Raw genomic sequence first — 22231 nt, forward strand, 5'->3', positions numbered from 1 at the left:
AATATCTTATAATCAGCTCCATATTCTGCTGCCTTGAGCAATACAGGTGCCCAAAATGCAGATGAAACTTCAAGTTCATGCATACTTTCAAAGGTCATGTGTTTTGGGGTTGTTCCTTTTTTCTCCTTTCTAGTAATCTAAAAGACCCTTGGCTATAAATTGTTCCTTCTAGCAACCACATGCCAGGATTTTGCTGGCTATTTTTATTCATTAATACCAGCTGCCTCACAGTGCCTGGATGTAACAGCAAAAATATGTATATATGTTTTAACCATATGGCAAAAACTGATGAAGACCTTTCGTGTAGGATAATCCATATACCCAGAGTGTATGAATCTCTTGTGCAAAGGCCAAACCAAAAGGCCTGTTCTCCACTTGAACCTTCAAGGACTCACATCACTACAAGTTTCTGAGCCAAGCCCAAAAGTGCCTGTTTGTAATGCTTCCATGAAGTCAGAAGAGCAACTCCAGCTTCCATCAGTGTGTCTTTTCTGCTCAAGTGGTGAGCACAACCTTCTGTCCAGAGGCAGATTTTACCATTGCACTTAAAGATAAAAAAGCACAGACTTCCTTCTAACAACCATTTGTCATGCTACACTTAGATTCCAAAAGTGTTCTGTTGCCATCATTGCTAAACAAATAAGATTCACTTTGACATTATCTAATACCAAAGTTTAACACAGATAAAAATTAAAATAGATTAAATAGTTGCAAAAAATCATGTATTCAAAGTACAGGTTCTAATAATCTAAAGTATTAAATAGAGTCAAGGACATTAAATGCTAGCACATAATCAAGTGCAGAATGCTTTACTTCAGCTCATAATATATTTGCACAAAATAACAAGCTCTGTACCTCTTAACCACAATAGTCCTGAACACAGAAGCATAGCTGCACATCAGAACAAAATAAAAGAAGATCAAATTAGAGAAGCAAATGTGACTGACAGAAAACTAACAAGAAAAGATGATGAAAAAAATTATTGATTTCTTTTTCAAAAGGTTACAGACTATTCTACATTACTTTTCTTTCCATTATGATCTTCCCTTTCAGTTAATAGAATATCTTCAATTCATGACATTTATATTATGTAACAGTAGATCAGGATTTTTTTTGTATGCATAAGTGGATATATTCATGAGTTTTCTTTCATACCAGTCTCCCATTTCCTCCTTTACTACTGCCTCCAGGTCTAAAGTATTTTTTGTTAATATACCCAGCATAATCTCTAGCATAGGAGAAAAGGACATTCCAGCCTTATGAAGTCTTGAGTATTCATTTGTGCTGCAACTTAATTTAAAAAAGCAGACACTGAGAAAATGCTTGTATCATCTGGGACATAATGTCTTCAAGATTTTTCATTTCTAAGTGTGGGACAAAGTTATACCCACTCGAAAAGACAATTACAGAATCATCAGATCATTAAGGTAGGAAAAAACGTCCAAGATCATCGAGTCCAACTTTTGACTGAACACCACCATATCAACTAAACCATAGGACCAAGTGCTGTGTCCAGTTATTTATCAAACACTCTCAGGAATGGTGACTCCACCACTTCCCTGGGCAGCCATTCCAATGCTTGACAACCCTTTCAGTGGATAAATTCCTGCAGAGCTCCTCTGTGTTATAGACTAGAATTACTCATTTTAAATGACACCAAACTGAACTATAACAAATGATTAAATGAAAGTTAACTGTATGCATTTTCCTCACCATACTCTCAGTGAATACTAAGCTAATTCAAACCAGGATTCTTTTACTCTGTGTAGAAGAGGAAAAAGTGGTAAGAGCTTTGCTTGAAGCATTTATGAAATCCTGAACAATAATAAAACCTAATAGTGGTGAAAGATTTTTACTTTTGGCTTAGCAGGGAAAGCTTTTCTCAGTGGTATTATCTATTCTCTCTGTGTCATTGTACACACTTCATGAAGTTAAAAATATTGCAAACCCACATTGAGTGTGTTTCTCTGAGCTGGGATAATGCTATCTTGAATTCTAAAAATTTTCCCTTGTGTGTCAAATCTTGGCTTTGCTCTGTAGTGGCCATATTAAGAAGCCTACAAGGTTTGTCGAGGTAACTTTGACAACTGAATTGAGTAACCTGAAAGTGCTTTATATAATATTCTGCATAATCCCTTTATATCCAAGGAACATTCCAACTCTGGAAAAGATACTGTTTGCCCTTCCTTCACTGATTTTCATTCTATTGGTTTGCAATAGTTCAGGCTTAGTTGCCTCACAAATATCTTTTTCCCAACTGTTAACAAAGAAGGACAGAATCTGAAAATTCATGTTATACTGTTTCTGCCAGAGACTATGGCACCTGTCCTGTGCACAAAATAACTAGACTAACCAACCACTTGGCTGATTAAGCAATATGGCATCCAGCTCATTCTTCCATAGCTCTGTTAGCCTGCAATCCCAACAGGGATAATCAAGTGGCTTTGTCACTGAAGAAAACAGATGAATTTCCAGAGAAACATATGTTGTGGTTAAGACACTTTCTCTCTTTTCCCAATCTCTCTCTCACCCTCTATCTCTTTATATGGATACACAAACCCTTAAAAATACCTTGGTACTCTTGAATGGGAACAACATTGAAGAGAAAAAAATGCTGCTCAGTTATCATTCCATGTAAAAAAAATTTATAAAAAGGCAGAGCTTTACTTTAAAAGGTCTCTTGTATTTCTCAATATGTGATTTCTTCTAAGCAACACTTAACACTAGAACTCTACAGAATTAATTCTGCAAGCCAAAAGGCATCAGTAACAAACTCACCTCTTGAGCATAAATTAGGAAAAAACTTATCTAGTAACATGATTTCACCATACTGAGTACATCTAACTCACCCATCAGGAATCTTGTCCAGTGGAAACAGACCAGCATATCTAGTGCACTTTTCTAATAAATGAGAAAAACATCACAATATGAAAAAATTCGTGTCAAATTAGTTCAAAAAATAAATTGCTTCTAAAAATGGCTGAATTTTTATGTTTATGATTTTAATGTTAATTGAAATGGTTAAGCTACAAGTAAAATAGTTTGGTTCATGGGTGAGCTCTCTCCAAAGCTGTAACCAAGGAGACCGAGAGAGGAAAGATAAGAGAACCTTGCAGCTGGACAAAGTATTTTTAGAAAGTTAGTTGAAGTCACTACAACTTTTCACCAATAGTATTTTGTTGAATTATTGTGGCCAATAGTTAGGGTAGAAGAAGCATAAACAATTGGAAAGTGTATGTTCAATAATAAAGAGTTGCCAACTGAGACTGCTTGTGATCTCTGCTTTGTGTCGTGACTGCCTTGACAGTGACAGGTTCATGGGTGATAACTATGGTTTAGTAGAAATCCAGAGAAACTAATAAACCAAAATTGACAGAAGTTAGATTTCACAAGTTCTCCTGAGAAGCAATAAAAAGCCCTATCAAACTTTAGAAAGATTAATCTAGTCTGATATTATCCCCCTTATGTCTGATGAAATAGAACACCAAACAATTACATACCCTAAAAATGAAAATGCAATTTTTTTTGCTTAGAACTTATAGTGAGAAAAAATTATTCCTTTAATGCACTATTTTCTTTATGACAGAAGTACCCTAATTTCATTACACTAATGTATGCTTCTGTGAGAAGCAAATGAAACAAATCACAAAAAAGCTCAGATAAAAATCAGATATCTCCTTCTTCAGAAGATAAAATGGAGAGAGTAAAAAGGACCATGTTTCAAAAGTTCTAGTCTGATAAATATGACACTTCATGACTGCCTCCAAAAAACAAAGCTCAAATAAGCCTGTAATTAAATCCTATTCAGTTCCTGCTTTTTATTTGGGCAAAAGATCAGAGCAAATGCAAATAAGCATGTCACATATGAACAGCAGGTCTGGCTGGTATTTCATTTTGAGCAAGATTGATACAGTCCTGCTTATTCAGCAGAACTTTATAAAGAGAAGATTTTTATTCTTCTACAGAATAGAATAAACAGAGAATGTTTAATTTTACTAAAACAGAAAGGGAAAAAGAAATCCCTCATCAACCACTAAGTTTTCAACAATATTCTAATCCTCCAATTAAGTCAGTCTAATATACAAGACAGCAAGGCTTGTTCAGCAATGTCAGGAAAACACCAAGTACTGACTCCTGCAGTGAAACCGCAATGCACTTTCTTTGCACTTACAGAATTACTTTTCCAGGGACAAGATTCACCTCTGAACATGAGAGGGCATCTGCCAGCACTGGCTGCCACAGAAAGAAAGTCCAAATGGCTTGAAAGCCTCCCAAAGCAAGAACATGCTTAAACAGCTGTTCCCATGGTGGCCTGTTTTCACAGAAATCTATGTAGCATTTTGCACTTCACCCATTAAATTAATCCCAGAGCACGAGTGCTAAGGGCAGATCTGCTGTTAGCCCACTGGGAATGACATCTTCTAATTAGTGTAAGGTCAACAGCCCTCAGAGGCTCTGACAGAGCCCAGAGACATGCTCATGTGTAATAACCATCACTGTGCAGATTAAGTGTTGTGTTTTCAGGCTGGGTTGAAAACAGTCATAGTACCAGAGACAAAGGAAAAATCTGAAGCATTAAGAAATTTGTCACTTTACAAATACACTTCTCTGTCCTCCTACAATTTAAAAGTTTTATTAATTAAAAAAAAATTTATTAGCTCTTGGTTTAAAAACAAAAAATGGTGATAATTCTTTAAGCAAGTTTAATCTTTCTGCTTTTATGCAATCATCTCTTTAATAAGGAAATCTGATTAAGAAAAGTATCACTGAAAATACTAAATTCTTTTGTCTGTATTGATTTGAAATGTTTATGCTCTCCCATCCCCTACACTTACTGCAGGATTGGCATGTTTCTACTTGGAAAAGAGTGGGCTTCTGCTCTTTGTTTCCAGTGAAGCCTGTAAAACACAAAGACTTTTTGACTGTTCCCGAGGTTTTGCATCAGTACCACAGATGGTGTTAGAACAGTTCTGTGGACATTTTGCAAATTAATTACTACTAGATGCAGGTTAATTATGTCCTACTGCAAACAAAAAGGCTCTCCTCATTACCATGATTATTTATCATTTCACCTTGAAGTACTGAGGAATCACAGCCTTTGTGTCAGATTAGTAGCATACAAGGTTTAATCTCTTTGATCTATGTTGCTCATCAGAGAAGTATTAGAGAGAGCAAAATACAGAACAATGAAGAGGTCAAAAGATGAAGTATGTATTATTTAGAGATATTAAGAGAAAAAAGCAATTCAGAGCTCCTTTCTTCAGTTCAACTCCTTCCATGTCACTTGAGCTTGTAGTGTGTTTCCTCATTTTTCAGGAGAAACCACTCTCATTGTTGTACCAACAAAAGGAATGGCAAGAATAAAAAAAACTACAAATAAATGCAGTGTTCTGCTTCTAGATCTGGCACAAGTTCTTTCACCACTAGGTGTTCCACAGATATAATCTTCTATAATCAGAGCTAAAAGCAATGGAATTAGAGCAGTCACAAGTATTGCAACTGCCTTTACTATGGGGCCACATCAAAAGAGCAGTTTCTGCCAAATATGGAAATATCCCAGGATATACAGAGCTAAAGCTGCTCCAACCTTCACAGCTCTTGCAAAGAAACAAAGTTTTACTGGGTTTGTTTGGGAGGGAAATACCTTTCTTTACACTAGCTCCTATGACACTGTATTTTGTATTTGTAACTCAATCAGCATTGGTAGCACACCAGTACTATCCAGCTGCTGCTGGATAATGTGAGCATTCACTGTTTCTCAGCAAGTAGGCTGTTGACTGGAAGCTGTAACATAAAAAAGAGCAGCAGAGGCAGAGAGAGATGGTAAATTAGGACATTTTGGTTTATACTACAGTATCTTGTTTTCAGCTCCACATATATGATGAAGGAGAAGGGGAAACCACATGCCCAAAACCACAGACCACAAAAACATGCTCCAGAGATAATAAAAATAGCAAAGCTCACTGAAAAGCATGCTCAGGAAACCCAAAAATTCTGGCTGAGAGAGACTCAGCAACTGCCACAGTTAGGAAGAAGATGAGCCCAAAGAGAAGCTCCTGGAACCCCCTCCATTCCAGGTAAAGCCAAAGTATGAAAGGTCAAGGCCATCAGGTCCAAGACCAATAATCTCAAAGCAGTCACGATTAACACGCAACAACACGGCAGACAATGGTTGCTTTTCTAAAGAGAAACGCAAATAGAACAACATGAATACTCTACATTTTCTTCTTACACAGACAAGGCTCAACACATTGTGCAGACAAGACTATTCTAGATGAAGATTCTACCAGAGCAATAGTGGTATTTGGTTTGGCTCCAACTCAGTAGGTAGTGCACAAGAGATCCAATCTCAGAGTTCAGGGTCTCAGTTCCTCTTTACAAACATGCTAACCCCTCAAATACTGCCTACTCAATTTATAATATTTTTTTCTTTCTCTTTATTCTTGTTTCTTTGACATTTGTACTTTGTAGTTTTACACAGGCAAAATTAATGACAACTTGTTAACTGTTCTTGTAGAGCAATGGTTTAAAACTTGTGAGTTGCACTTCCCTGAAGGGCTCATAGACTACCATTAAAAGATGACAGGCTGACTGATGTTTACTAAAACAAACAGAAACTCCCAAACAAACAAAAAAAATCCCTACACAGCTGTAATAGACTGCAAAAAAACCAGACTGTATGTTCCTTTTATATTGACCCTGACCAACATCAGAAACTCCATTGTCACAGAACACTCTCCAGTTCTTTCTCTCAGTTTGCACAGCTGACTGATGAAACTGCATGAGCTCCCTTTTAAACTGTGATGTTTCCCTCAGAACATCTGAGCTGAGAACATTTTCGGCCTGAGACAATGATAGTATCTTATGAGAGAAGGAAGAAAAGGATTCAAGAGGGGAATGTATCCACTGTTACAATATCTCTGAATGTACCACGTTTCGTTAAAATTGCATGCAGAGGTGGAGCAGACATTGAAAATTCCACAGGAATAATGAAATCCATAATAAATTCTTGACATTAGTGGTAGTGTCCCTGGGGAGTATACAGTCACAAAACTCTGGGTTTTAGTGGGCAGACCTTCTTTGATTTGTACTGATCATTTTGTAAGCTGCATTTTTGTCTTTATTTGGCTTGTTAAGATAAGTCTGTTTCTTTGGAAAACGCAATTGTGTCGCATTTTTAAAAAAACAGCGGCTTACTCCTTTTCTGTCAAAATAAAAGCTCTGTGTAGGCCAACATTCTGTCACAGCCTGAAAAAGAGAAGATCAGGAAGCTCTCAATACAGTCAGATGAATTTTTTCATAGGCAGACAGATCTTTCTTCAACTTCACATTGATGAACATCAAACATGTCTTCCAGATTTAAAGTCAGAAAGTGAACATGGAAAATAACCTACTTTCTTAGCACTAGCTTCAAGGGCCACAGACATGTAGGATAATAATCAAACCAAGAGTGCATAGACAGGCTGAATTTTCTTTCAGTATTTGCATGGTTACGTAGGAAAATCTCAAATGAGGAATTACTGCATACAGGTGAAAAAACTCAATTATTTATTTGTTTGCTTGTTTGAAACTGTCCAGTGCAGGATTGGTGTAGATTGACCAGGATTTTCAGTCTTTGCCAATTCTCATTCAGCAAGTTCTCAAACTGAAGACGATGCAAATGTTTGAATAAGAGAGAGAAAATACATTGGTCCCCTATCAAGGGGGGACACTTGCATAAATCAAAACTTCTATGTTTAATTTTTCAAGCACATTAAAAATGTGCACATGTTTTAGGTAGAACGTGCTGCTTAAAATTTGCATTTGAATGTTAATTGTGATTATAGGAACAGCACAATATTATTTTGAAGTTTTGGTGGTTGCTCTCAGCCCACCAGTGGGGAGGTTAGGGGTCCACAAAAAGCTGTGAGCAGACACAGCCAGGACATCTGACCCCAGCTGATCCAAGGAATCTCCCATCCCATATGGCAGCATGCTCACCATAAAAAGCTGGGGGAAGAGAAAGGAAGGAGGCTTACATTTGCAGTAATGGTGGTTTTCTTCCCAAGAACCTGAACCCATTACACGGGATGGAGCCCTGCTTTCCTGGGAATGGCTGAACACCTGCCTGCCCATAAGAAGCAGTGAATAAATTTCTTGTTTCCTTTGCTTGTGTGTGTGGCTTTTTCTTTAGCTATTAAACTGTCTTTACCTCAACACACAAATTTTCTCACTTTTACCCTTCTGATTCTCTCCCCCATCCAGACATGGAGGGAGTGAGTGAGCAGCTGTGTGGGGCTTAGCTGCCAGCTGGGGTTAAACCACATGTAACAAGATGTGGGTTTTTATTGTCAGTGCTTGAATAAGGTTATCCTGGAATTCTCCACCATCAAATCACCATCTTTAAATACTCTTTTCTCCAGCGCATAAAGTATTTGACAAGAAATCCTCACAAAACGAATGAATCCCTGAACAAAAGGCTAATATGAAAAAGGAAGGGGTTAGAGTTGTTTTGATAGTTGATGAAAATTCACCAATCTCTACATGAGACTGATGTTTAGAAAACAACTTTGTACAGAAGGGAAAATTATCAACTACAAAAAGCAAAATAGCCAAGAACCATTACTAAGAAAATCTTTAAAACTTAAATGTTCTTTGCAAATCCATTTCATGGTAGAGCTCAGAAGTGTCCATATATTTAAAAACACTCACAGCAAATCAGAAAAACTATGAAGAATCACTGCTATTCTCAGCGTCTCTAACTACCAAGTAAGGAATACCCGTTTTCTGTTTTCAGAAAGAGGGCGTATTTTTCCTTGAAGAAATGAGGAACAAAGGAGTTATAAATAACTGTCTCTAATGAAGAAGTGTCAATAATACTTACCATTTTGCACTGTACTTACGATGTTGGCTCTGATGGTATGTTTATTGCTCTGCTGTCACATAGTTTGATAGGAAATTTTTGCTCATATAACTACAACACTCTATCTTTCAGACAGTTTATATTTAAACTAGGATGCAGTAATAACACTAAACTTTTTCCTAGTGGAAAGTTAAACATGAACTTGCCTCATAATTGTCTTCATTGTCTGGAAACAATTGAATCAAATCATTAAAATATTGTTTTTCACAGGTCGTAGATGAACTATAAACAAGGCAGAACTCAATAACACATGAGCAATCCTGCAAATAACCTTCCATTGACTAATCAGCTACAGTTTTCCATTCTACAGCAGGCAGCCCATTTGAACCCAATCTTTAAGGGTAAAGGAGTTTCTTCTGCTTCCACTTAAGTCCTTGAGAGAGCTGTCGATGAAATCAAATTAATATAACAAAGCCTAAATAATTTCTCATTCTCTAAGGAGCGCTGTTGAAATCAGAGAAATGTTTCCATGTTAAGAGTAGGTTTGTCCTGAAAAAACTGCCATGTTTTATAACAAATAAAACGTATCAACAATGTTCAGGGAATACTAACAATGGATACTGGTGTCTCTCATCTATCTCATCGCAATTTTTGCAATGAACTTTACTATCAAGCATTACAAAAATAATTGATTTAGAGCACAGTAATTCAAGCACAAGTCATCTGGGTAGAAAGCCTGGAGATCTGCAGGTGCTCTGTAAAATATAAAAACTCACAGCTTAGACTAAAAGGGTTTTTTTTACATGCACCATAACTGCTGCTATGAGATGAAAATAAATGGATATAGCCAAAATATTTGTATTCCTCTCATATGACGAAATTTATAGTGATGAATGTAGGACTCGACAGAAAAAACGGCTTTGCTTGCAGAGGATAAAAGCAAGATTTGGGCACTATTTTCAGCCCTGTAAAGTTTATACTGAAACTGGTATTTTTTCCTCATTTTATACATAGACAGGTATCACTCTTCAAAGCATTGTGTAGATGGATTTTAACATGACAGTCGGGTCACTACTCTTATACTGGATTCAAGGCTACTTGAGTTTTATGGCATATAAAATGTCAGTACTCTCTGCTTAAAGTTGGAGCCACTAACAGTCTAAGAATTCCAGATGTGGCTTTAAAGCTGTGTTTTCTAGCTTTCAGTGTAGTTGCCTTTCCCCCCCAACTTCAAAATTATATCAAGATGAGGTTTCTAGGGCAAACAGTTCTGGAAATAGTGAATGCATGATTCTGGCTCATAAGCATATATAACCTCCATAGAGAAGAAAAAAGTGATTTTAATAAAGACTAAATAATGAAAAGGGATACAGGTAAAAAAAAAAATTAATACCACAAGAACAGACACAGAGCTTGAAGGAGAAACAAAGAAACCCCTTCAATGGGGTTTACTTCAAAAGCCTAGTAAAAATCCAGCTATATTCATAATCAAAAAGTTTTTTGTGAATGAAAAAGCTAATTTAAAAGAGGCGCTGGTATTCCAGCCCTCAGGCTTTCTTCAAGGTAAAAACAACACAAATGAGCTGAAACCTCTGCACAGTCACCCTTTAAATCACATGTTTATCTGGCACTTGTTTAGTTGCTATCAAGGAACCCTCATATCCATTAAATTGGAAATTTAAATTTCCTCTTTGCAGTCTAGCTTCTCAGCTCCATCTGTAAAAACCAAAGCATGTAAAAAAAAAAAATGGGACCAGAGTCACTTTTCTTTTTAATAGCACTTAAATCAAGAATTTTGATAAGAAAGTTTCGAAGACCAATTTAAAAAGACAAAATGCTTAATCTGAGCTGTCAGTTGTTTCCATTGCAGTGTTTAATTTGGCCAGCTCATTCCAGGCTGAAGCGCCTGGCTCTTTACAGGTGATTGGTGAAGGGATTCTACGTCAGGTTTGAGTAGAATGCCATCTCTACACATTTCTTACAAACATTCTAACACCACAGTAAATCTCATTCCTACAGACATACATGCAAAGTTAGATAAAGGTCCAGTTTCCATCTTCTTTCTTCCCTATCCATTCTCCCGTATTAAGTGAAGGATTAGTTTTACCTTTCCCTGTTTTTGGAGATGGTGCCATAGATTAAGTAATAGATCTTCTGATTCACAGGGAAGCAGAGATGAGAGGTTTTTTTCTATGTTCTTACAATCCCTAGCATGATAACTTTAAGGTTCATGACTAGAGATAAAAGGAATGTTGAAAGTAATACACACACACACACACTTGTTGAAGCTGTCAACATTTATAGGGAAAATATATACGCTGCAATACACTGGTTAGCACCTTTAAACTGTTGGGAAGGAAAAATAATCTTTTAAAAATCCATTAATATTTGTTTAGGATGTTCAGAGTAACTTTTATTCTCTCTCTAACATGGAAAGACAGGAAGTGTAATGCTTTGAATTATCCACTTATGAAACTTTTTAAAATTACAGAAATTTGAAATGCAAGAGAGGGTTAAACTCAGGCAAATTACAGTATTGACTACCCTTGTCTATTTCCACAACCACTATGCCAGGACAGCCTCTCATTTCCTTCCCCTCCTGATTTCTACTGCATTATTCCAGATGTAGAAGCTTGATTAGCTCCAAACTGCATCTGAAAAACAACTTGGGACCTAGTCTGCATTCTCCATTTTGCATCTCTAATGCACTACTGAATTGCTAGTGCTCAGATTCCCCATTGAAAGAAAAAAATCAGAAATCAGCGTCCTCAGCATTTATCTACTATTTTTACATCACAACCTGTAGATCCTTCTGTGAAAAGTTACTCTGAATATTCATGCCAGTCAAAAAAAGGCATAAAAGAACTCACACAGGAAAAAAAAAAATGAATTCTCAGTCATAAGGTCCTTTAGAAAAAGTTTCTATTTTCTTTAGTTGCTTATGGGTACTGCAGGAATTACTTCACCTAGGAGATGCAGTAATTCTGTACCATTTATTTTAAGGTTTAGGTTTTGGTAATCTCCACCTACCTTGCTCATCTTGTACTTTGAAAAGTTGACTGTGTTTGTATCATATGGATCAAGAGTGTTACTGCTTTCATAGATCACTTGCCCAATACATCAGAATGATCCTATGGAAGAGAATAATTACCTCAAGACTGTATAAAAAGTACAGGATAATTGCCATAAAATATCCTGTACAACAGTAGCAGGTAAAGAACCATTTATAAGGTAAATCAATGTAGAGGCAGAAAGTATCAGGCAGGGGGAACACTTTTTGACATGTGTCATCTTCATAAACAGTGTAAAATTCCTCTTGACTGCTAAATAACCTTTAGAAAGATGGCATGCCTGAAAGTTTGATTTTGTTGCTCTTTGTAGCAACACACCTACACAACTGCTTAGATACTTGATTCCCATACATACCAGCATTTTTCCAGTTAAAAAAAAATTGTTTTAGGAAATTAAGAAGGGAGACGATGTAGCTTTTTAATTTTCCAGCTGCAAAATTAGGTCCTGCTTACATTGATCAAATGTAATCCTATCAAATGTAGTTCTATCATCATACGGAATCACATGGTGATCCATGGATCACATTATTGCTTGCACGACATGTCCTGAGGTCGCAGCTCTTTGGTGCCAGAGCAGGTGGGAAGGCACATGTTTGGTGCAACAACCCTCACCTCATTAGCTCTGCTGCTGCCTCTGGAGAAGCCCAACTGCTGTCTCAGAAGCACCTCAAATGACACAGCACCCCTAATGAAGCTGAACCTGCTGTTGAAAGCAGAATGTTAGGACTTGTCAATTGATAATGCTATCCACTGAGAGAAGACAGGGAAAAGCTAAAAACAGTGGCAAAAGAGTAATTTCTGGTAGGATAGCCCTTTCTTGTAAGTATGGCTTCCTTAAGTAGGGAAGCTGCAGACAGGAGGAAAAATTTGAACTCTAGAGTGAAAACTCATATAACACAGGAAAATATTATTGTATAGAGCAAGTCCTGCCTACAAATTGATCAAATGCTCCTGTTCCCAGCAGCATTATGCTGGGAATGCTGTGGCTTTAGGTTCACAGAATACTGCAGCTTCTTTAATGCAGAGCCCTCCAAGAAATGCTTTGCAGAGGCACTGTAACAACAACATGGGTTACATCTAGAAAACGAGATCTGCTTGTTATCACTGTTTTAATCTGCTTGAAGGCATTTCTTCTTCTAAATTCACTTCACAGGATGATTCAAATTCACCTTCATCACTCCCATTTATTTTCCAAGCTTCATATAGCATTTTAAAAACATAAACTTCTGTGTTTGCTATTCTGTTAAAATATTATCTTCCACCACAGCTAGCAAAAGAATCAAACCTGACAGCAAAGAGTCCAAACTGCAACTTCCAACAGCAAATCCCACTTTAGCAGCTGACAACTCTAGTTCACCTTCATGGTTAAACTTGAAGTTTTCCATGAACAGCTGCACATGGATGAATGGACTCTTTCTTCTGGATTTTATGCATCCTATATATTGATACAACCTAAAAAGAAAGTCAAGTTTGAAGAAAATCTGTTCAGTGATTCTGAAGAAATAGGCTTGACGCTACTAAAACAGTCTCAAACAATTGCTGTAGTTTGCTAATAAACAAGCCTCTAGTTTTTCCCAATTTCACCTCACTGTCTATCAAAGTAAAGATTCCACTAAAAATATATATTCTACATCTCTTCAGATACAGAGGAAGAAAAGAGGAGGTCAGTCTCAAAGAATTTGTCTTAAATGCTACTGTGAACAAGTAGACAAACACTTCAAGTAGCATTCGTCCAATTCATTACACAGATTCCCCCCATCACAACCTTCCTGGCATAAAAAATTAATCTAGATGAACACATGCTTCATCCAGTATCAACATTCTAACAACAGTTTTGAGCTGGATATTCCTATATACACTGTTTAACAAGAAAAAAGTTTCTGTGACAAGGATATGAGGTAGTTTCTAGCTAAGAGAGGTTATGACTGCTCCACTGGTTACTTGCAAATGCTTGAAAAGACACCAAGAGACACCAGTGTTACTTTACACATGAAGAAATGTTTTACTTTTCATTTCTTATGTTTCTTCAGGATTTTTGAAGAATTCTAAAAGAACATGTGCTTTGCCTTTAAAGCAAGCAAAGCTGACTCACAAAATTACTCTTTGGAGACCTTGAAAAATAGACAGAAAATTAATATCTGAACAAAGCATTTTTACCACAGGAAATACCAAAATCTAAGGATTTTCTTTATTTTTCTTGCAATTATTAAACATGAAATTAAGTTTGGGCTATCATGCTTTTTAAAAAGTTGTAGTAGGCTGATTAAGTATATCTGGACTCAAAAACCAGTAAGTTACATCAAATGAAATAAAACATACTCTACTGACACCTATGGCAGCAAGTATATATGAGAGCAACCAAACAATATGTGAATTTGTTACAATTGTAACTGAAAACTAGGTATTTTCTTTTATTCATTACTTGTCCATCTTTACAGGTCCACAGCAGAAGAGAATCAACGTACAACTAAATAAACTTCAAAATTAAACAAAGAAAGCAAAATTTTAATTATGCTACATAAAAAAACCCTTCTGCTTTTTGATTACATAGTCAGAAATAAATTTTAAGTGCTTCTGGAGATGATAATAATGAGATAAGGATGAAGACACTTTTACAGACATTTTGAAACATTTTTTACTTTTTTGATTTATAGATAATCTATCCATAGTTAAAGGATTAAGTCTTACATTTTCTCCTACAAACTACTAAAACCAGACACTACCCAGGAACTTAAACATATGAAAAAGCTGCATCTATTTAACAGCTGCAGAACTCAGAACAGGACAGAGGCAGTAAAATATAAAAAAAATACAGGAGTTAAAAATCCTACTGCATGAATATTAACTGTAATAAAAGAGAAGACATTAAAACCAGCAGCTAGTTAGGTGCCAGGACATAATAGAACCCATAAGGGCAGGCAAAGAATGATGCTAAGTTAGGAAGAAAGAATCTGTTTTCAGAGAACTTCCTGACAGACACCACAACAAAGCAACATGAATGGTGACTGTGTGGTCCCCTTCTCGTAAATAAATCAGGCGTCAAAGGTTGATCTGCAGTTAATAAGAGGCCTAAGCCTTCTCCAAGGATTTGTAGTACTCTGTCAGCACAGTCCAAGCCTTGGGAGCCATGAAGCCTTCCGGAGGGTTTTGTCCTTCCCGAGCCAGCCTGCGCATGCGGGTCCCCGATATAAAATCAAAGTCTTCATGGCTGGCAGGGTAGGGGTGGAGGAAAAGGGAGGGAAAAAAGAACATACATTAAAGGCAGGCAAAGTTGCTCATATTCCTTCTACTTTTTTGATACTTCACACATTTTTTTCTTGGGAGTATAATGCTGTATAGCAGCTGTCATTTCAAGGCCAGCAATGGCAGTAAATCTCAGGAATACACATCCTCTACAATATTCAGCTTTGGTAAATCCTGAGGTTTTAGCAGTGTAGCCACATTTCTCTTCACAGAGAAAAGCAAGGCACAATTCTTCCCAGGAATACTTCTGGGTTTCACATTCTCTGAACCTCAGAGAAAGAAAAAACAACTCTTATCTCATTTACTGCTCCTGTGTTTGTTCACAAGTGGAATGCATTGTGGAAGACTGTTTATCTGAAGGGAACTGATAATTGGATTCTGGTGTGTGTGCTTTGATTCACTGACCAACTGGATCCAGGTGTGTGCGTATTGGGACTGTTGGCTGACAGTCATGAGATTCAGTGCAGTGGAGTGCTTGGCAGATTCAGTTTAGATGTAATGTAACATAGTGTAATATAATATAGAATAATATAGTATAATAAAGTAATTAATTAGCCTTCTGATAAGGTGGAGTCCTCCTCATCATTCCTTTCCCTCGTCAGGGGCAAAACTATCTACTATACAGCAGCATGGTGCAACTGAACCCCTGTGATTGAATTCAGTCTGTGTTTCCATTGAGCCTGGCTTGCTCTCTGTGAGGAAACAAACTCCTGTTGAAGGAGAGCCATCTACTCTACCTACTGTCTGAGCCCTCTGCCAAGGCAACAGCAGCCATCATGATTTACACCTTGCCTTGCCAGGGGACCAGCCTGATGAGCTGGCTGAATATTCCTGTGCTGGTTCAAGAAGGTCATTTCAGTGCCACTAGAGAATGTGTAAAAAAAAATTGTACATCTTAGTGAGGCACTGTTTGGAGAACAGAGAACGTGAAAGCCTCAGTATCTAGAGGCAAACTTCCTAGCTGTGCTTCTGCCAGACACTGAGCACACATATACATATTTATGCATATTGACAGCATGGCATATACAGCTCAAAATAAAGAGAAAAGCAATGGAATAATAAAAATACCTTCCCCTAAAGACACCTTTTCCCATAAAAAAACAAAATTCAGTTGGACAAATGAAAAAACTGAAGACAGATTAGGATTGTTTACCATTGTTTACATAAGACTCTAAATTATTATTAACTTCTCAGGTATGTAGTCATAAGCAGCAAAAGCTCCACAAATTAAGTTACTCCTCACAGGACTGAAAGTAAAAGCAAGACAGGAATGCCAGAGCTCTATCAAATGTTCCAAAGGAAAAAAATATGTATTTCTAAATTAAATATATAATTTTACTTATGCCATTTGCTCAATTTGCAACATGTATGCATTACTCATTCTTTACTTGTCTGTTTGAAATAAAAACCAAGTATTGATCTCAGATGTACATGCCTTAGACAGAGACAGGAGCCAAGTGTGCACATCAGAGGGCAGAACTTGGCTCTAAGTGCTGGTCTATGCTCAGTAGGGTATGGAAGTTAGCAAGATGCAGAAAGCATTCCACAGTTCCCTTTCACAATAACACTAGCCCCATAACTTTTTGATTTGGGCTGTATACATTTACACACCAGCACTGTCATACATGCTCTTTTCTTGTTGCTCTAAATTTGGGACTGTGGGTTCCTGAAGTGTCACAAGACAAAAAAATCCTACTGTGCTTTAGTCCTGCAAAATATAAATCACATAAAAATGAAAAATTAAACTTGGTGTAGCTCCATGGGAGAAAAAGTTGGCACTGCTATTTATAACATCTGAAAATTTTATGCCTTAGCAGAGAGATGTCTGCTGTTCACTAACACTGCCTGAAGGTAACTTGAGTGCTTTGCAAAGAGCTATTTATATAAAATATATGTGGGGAAGTGATAAATCCGGTTAATTCTGTCAAAATTCTGTCAAAAAAATACCAAGTGTTCAGATGATCAGGAAGAGAAGAGTAAAGCAAGTACTATGAAGTTACTCCATGTGTGGTTTCTCCACACTAAAGTTGGAGCATTAAAAAAAAAAGGTGCTTTATTTCCACTTGCTTCTTCAGATTTCAGAAAAGCACTCAACTTTGTCCCATACCCTGCAAGTGAAATAATGCTACCAAACTACTACATTTAGATATGTCATAGAAGTTTGCTTCAATAACACATACAACTCCTTATCCCTAGTTGCACAAAAAGCAGGTAGGAAGCAGAGATACCAAGGAAGAGAGAAACACGAAGCTAAAGAGATCTATAGAAATTATAAAAAAATGAAAGGAAAAAAGTGAGTGAGCCTCAGATCAGAAACGTGGTACATTCAGCATGTCATAATGTTTCCAAAATGCTATTAAAAATTAAAAATTATGTCCTCACATTATCCTGAAGGTCTATTTTGAAAGGGTTTTTCTTTAAAAAAAAATTCTTACTCAAATGAAGCCTTGGCAATATATACACAACAAGACAGTATTTTTTGCCTTTTTTTAAAAATGGAAAGCATTTACAAATTTCAATTAAATTTTAGAAACTGAGATTCCTGCTAAGGAGAAAAACCTCATCAGTACTGTGACCACTGTGGCATGATGTGACCCACAAGCATTTTGAAATAAAATATATCAGTATGAGTAATTTGCTTTAGTAGAAGGAGATAGTAAAAGGAGTCACCAAGAAATGTCATTCAGAGTGAATTTTGAGGACATTAAGAGTTACTCTATATAAGGTGGATTTGAGTGGAACATGAGAGAAGGAAACACTTGACCATTAAAGATGCTATACAAAAAAGTCATTCAAATCCCATTCTTGTCAGATTTGAAATGACCCTTAATGACACTTAACACAAGCCTTTTCTGAGCATGGCATTTTAAGTGCCTTTGAAAATTTTACTCAGTAGCTGCTGGAATCAGCTTTCTTTTAGCCACACTGGATGCTACTAAATACTCTTAACATTAACTTGACTTTTTACTGCCAATTGAGTTTGACTGGTACTAACTTTAGTGCCAATTGAGTTTGACTGGTACTAACACAACACTTTGTGCCACTGCAATTAAAAGCATTCTCCAAAAAGAAGGAGGAAAAGAAAGCAGAAACAGAACCACAACAAAAATTTGTCAACAGAAAAACAGTCCTGGAACATTTCACACTGAGGACTGGTATTTGCTCAGTGGCACAGCACCCTAGAACTCTACTACACTCACAGTATGGAAGTATGTGAGTGTAGTATGGAAAACACCATACCTACACACAGTGTGAATATTTCTTACTGATGGAGGACAGGGATTACAGAGACCTTACAGGTCCTGTGACAAAACAAGGGCATCATTAGTTTGCAAGGAGGCAGTGACTGCCACAGGCCTACAGGGAACCTCCTGTGCTGGACCTCTGTGTCAATACAGTGCATTAATAAAGTAACTGGAGAGAACATTTCTTCTGCTTCAGTATTCCCTACAAATTTAATCTAAGTATAGACCACATTACATAGTAGATTTTTCATCTGGGAGAAAGACTAAAGATGACTAAAGATCAGTCATAATCTTGGGAACCCTGACCTTCTCTCAGGTATGTGCAAATGATCTTCTAGAAACTCTCATTCTCTGTGAAGGGCAGTGTCTGGTGCTCTCAAGGTCTTAAAGAATTACTCTTAAATACAAGAGTCATGATAAAAGTACAAACCATTTATTCACAGTTTTGCCTTTTGTTTTTAGGCAAATAGAACAATAGGGAAATAAAATAGTAACATGACTTATTCACCCTGGTCTGTCTTCAAAACAACTGTGATGTTCTACTCAGCTACTAGACTTCAGACTAATTTCTGGGACAATTCACAGCCTCCTTATCTGGGGTCTAATTCTAACCTTAAACTCCTTCTAGAAGGACTTCCTCTGAATTTAAATTTGCCCTTGCAGCATCAAGTCATGACTTACTCTGTAACTCTTACAGGAAGTCAACACTGTGCCTTGGGAATGAATGTCCCATTATGCTGAATGAACCAGCTAGTGCCAGCTAGGTTCAAATCCCAACCAGCCTGGAACAAACTTGCAAAATTAGAACACAATATTGTGAGTAATATCAAGGTATGCAAAGCAAATCCTTTCCTAATTCCTTTCTGACTGGCAGTAGGGTTAAAGTCTCCCGGCCTGATGCAGTGTATCCTACGTTATGTACTGATGGTAATTGAAAAACCATATTTCACATAACTAAATTAGGGAGAACAGTCAAGTGTGCTTATTGCAGCCTCTTACTACCACTTTAAAAATCTAATTTGAGAACAGTATGTACTTAGTTGGAACAGCTCCCCCATAAGTATGATTTTATAGGATTAAAGCAGTAATGGCAACCATATTAAAGGTCCCAGGAAAAAAATATATAAAGTTAAAATCTCTCTTCTTCACAGATACCCATGCTTCATTTACATTTTATAGGCAGCATGAACAATCTGCTCCAGTCACCTTACTTATGGGTTTCTTTTAGCCAAAATGTTCTCTTTCGTTTTCTTTCAGGGGAAAAAAAAAAAAAAAAAAAAAAAAGTAATTTAATTCCAGACACTGTTGTGGCTTTTTTAATTGCCAGACTAATTTCCTTTCTTAATTGAGTTTTTTCTCAGCAGCAGTCTGTGGCTGCATTTTATAGAACTGATCTTCCATAAAGAATTGGGAATCTCTGCTCACAAAACCAACTTCTATTATTAAGCCACCAATCCCAAATTACACTTGTCTGTGGTAACTGTTTGTGAGGCCTTTTTGGCTGAAGAATCTCACTAACTGATTTTCTGAAGGAATTTCAGCATTGGGTAAGCTTTTTTTTTGGGGGGGGGTAGGGGTGTTATTTGTTGGTTTCTTGGTTCTTTGGTTGTTTTCTTCACACTTCACTCTACCAGTTGTTTACAAGTCAGACATTCAATTTAATTATCCATTATAACCAGAGTTCTTCCTATAAGCTTTTCTAAAACACATTTGTATATATTCAGTTACAGATAAAAAATTTTATGAAATATTAAAGTGCAAAAACTTTGATAAGGACTATAATAATATTCCTGCTAGCTTTTATATGCATTAATTCAGAATTCTATGTAAGTGGAAACGCTCAAGCTTCCCACACAGAAACTTAGATTAGGTTTTCTATGTGACTTGAGCAACAGCAAAAATGGCAATTTTATTTTTATCATCCTCATTTTGACCAAAGGGAAAAGAAAATCAAATTAGTTCTACCTGTGCTGCTATACATCACTTCAAATGCATTCCTCAAATCACTCTCCTAGATCTAAGTTTCAGACAAATTGTTTTTCAAAAAATAAGTTTCAAGAGTTCAATTTCATGAGGTGCTAAACCTAGTTCTAAGATGTCCAATAAATAAATTTAAAGTTGTGCAGGCTTCATGAGGTAAAACATTAATATAATTCCAAGTCATCGGTTGTTCATATGTCTTAATGTTGGGGTAACTTTATTTAAACATTTTATAAAAGTTAAGTTTTGTGCACCACTTTGCAACTACACTTGCTGTGCAGCTGTTATTAATGCTTTCAGGTCAGTCTTTCCTTACCCCCTCTCCTCACAGATAATGCTCTGTTATCCTGAATGCAACCAGGATATTTCTGCCTTTCCTTACAGACAGGGGCCAAGTGCCTTCAGCTCCCACACAGCACACAGCACTGTTGACCAGCAGCACAAGGTCCTGACACACCAAGTCAGCAGTCTCCATACTGGTCCCAAGCAGCCACTGGATCAACTGAAACCCCAAGGGCAGCACATGTTCTGGAGGGTACTAACAAAGTGAGAAACAAACTGACCTTCTATACCAGCTCCACAAAACTGTGCTTTGGTTTGTGAGACCAATCTCTGAGAGCAGAAGACTTTAAGCACAATAACCTCTTGGAATCACAGTCAGCACACCAGAGCAGTGAGGGCCTCTGGCACTGATTTGGAGGCAGGACCAGTGTAGGCTTTTTGGTGCTTCCCAGGCTTGCCAGCAAGGTCATGAGCAGCTCAGGCACAGGCAGGTCTCACACAGTTGCCCAGCACCTGACTGGAGGCAGCTGACCAGCAGTGACCCAGCCTCTGAACCCATCCCCACAGGCATACAAGGAGTGCTGTCAGCAAGTGTTACACCTTTCTCATAAAAGCTGAGCAAATCAACCCTCTGCCACCGCTAATTCTGCAGCCACAGCTTTTCAGACATCCCTCTGGCAACTGGACCAAGCTTTTGGCAACCTCTCACCATGAGCCAAAGATTCATCTACCACGATTCTCATGTTAGGACTTCCCTGAGAAGCCAAAAGGTATTTCACTAATGGCAGCAAAGAGCCCCACTGCAAAAACCTCTGCATGTCTTTGCTGCCAAGCCAGGTGTGGCTGCGACTCTGCCAGATTACAGACACACTCAAGGCAGCAGATGGGGTCTACTATGGCTTCTCACAAGCACCTTCCCAGACAGAGGAGTCCAGGAGGCCTGAAAGAACAGAAGAGATGACCACATGGGAAAAGAATAACTACACCCAGCAGCTAAGACACAAGGCCAGCTATAGCTCAGTCCAAGGGAAACCCCTTTGCCGTAAGCTTCCACACATTCATTAGGGATGTGAATACTGGAATTGTCTAGTTGGCTGTCAAATGCCCAAGCCTCAAAAAACTGAGAAAGGTGCAAGAGATAACCAAATTACCCTTTTCTGATACAAGTCACAGCAATGTTTCTATGCATACAACCCTCCTTCCCACATTTTCACACTGTGTTTTTCACCAAGTGAGCTCAGGAAATATTTCCACAAACATCACTATTTCACATCCAAGGGTCTTCCACCAGTACTGATCATCTCATGTTTCCAGGCAATCCTCTCTTCCCTGCCATCCTCCTTGCAGAGTCAAACACCACATGGTCCAGGAGTCTGCCACATTTTCAGCATTACACAGACTATCTTGAAAGGCAGCCAGCTGCACCCACCCAGGCTCTGACTCTGTCTGGAGCCTACCACAGTGCTCCAATCTGGCAGGCAGGAGCAGTGATGGGAGCCTGCACGGGTCCGCATTGCCACCTAGAGGATTGCTGCACACAGCAGCCCATCTACAAACAGCATCCAGGG

The 22231-nt window shown here is 37.6% G+C and overlaps 1 protein-coding gene across 1 annotated transcript in view; it reads right to left on the reverse strand.

Annotated features, from left to right (window-relative positions):
• Nucleotides 1–14079: 14079 nt before the first annotated feature.
• The window catches only part of PAPSS1 (3'-phosphoadenosine 5'-phosphosulfate synthase 1), a 40005-nt gene continuing 31853 nt past the window's right edge, over nucleotides 14080–22231 (reverse strand). The window contains exon 12 of the mRNA XM_064710928.1: nucleotides 14080–15121. Within this exon, the coding sequence (XP_064566998.1) occupies nucleotides 14983–15121 (139 nt within the window). The 3' untranslated portion in view covers nucleotides 14080–14982. The remainder of the gene's footprint in view (nucleotides 15122–22231) is intronic.

This window comes from Zonotrichia leucophrys, chromosome 4, assembly GCF_028769735.1.
Source record: "Zonotrichia leucophrys gambelii isolate GWCS_2022_RI chromosome 4, RI_Zleu_2.0, whole genome shotgun sequence".
Taxonomy (NCBI): domain Eukaryota; kingdom Metazoa; phylum Chordata; class Aves; order Passeriformes; family Passerellidae; genus Zonotrichia; species Zonotrichia leucophrys.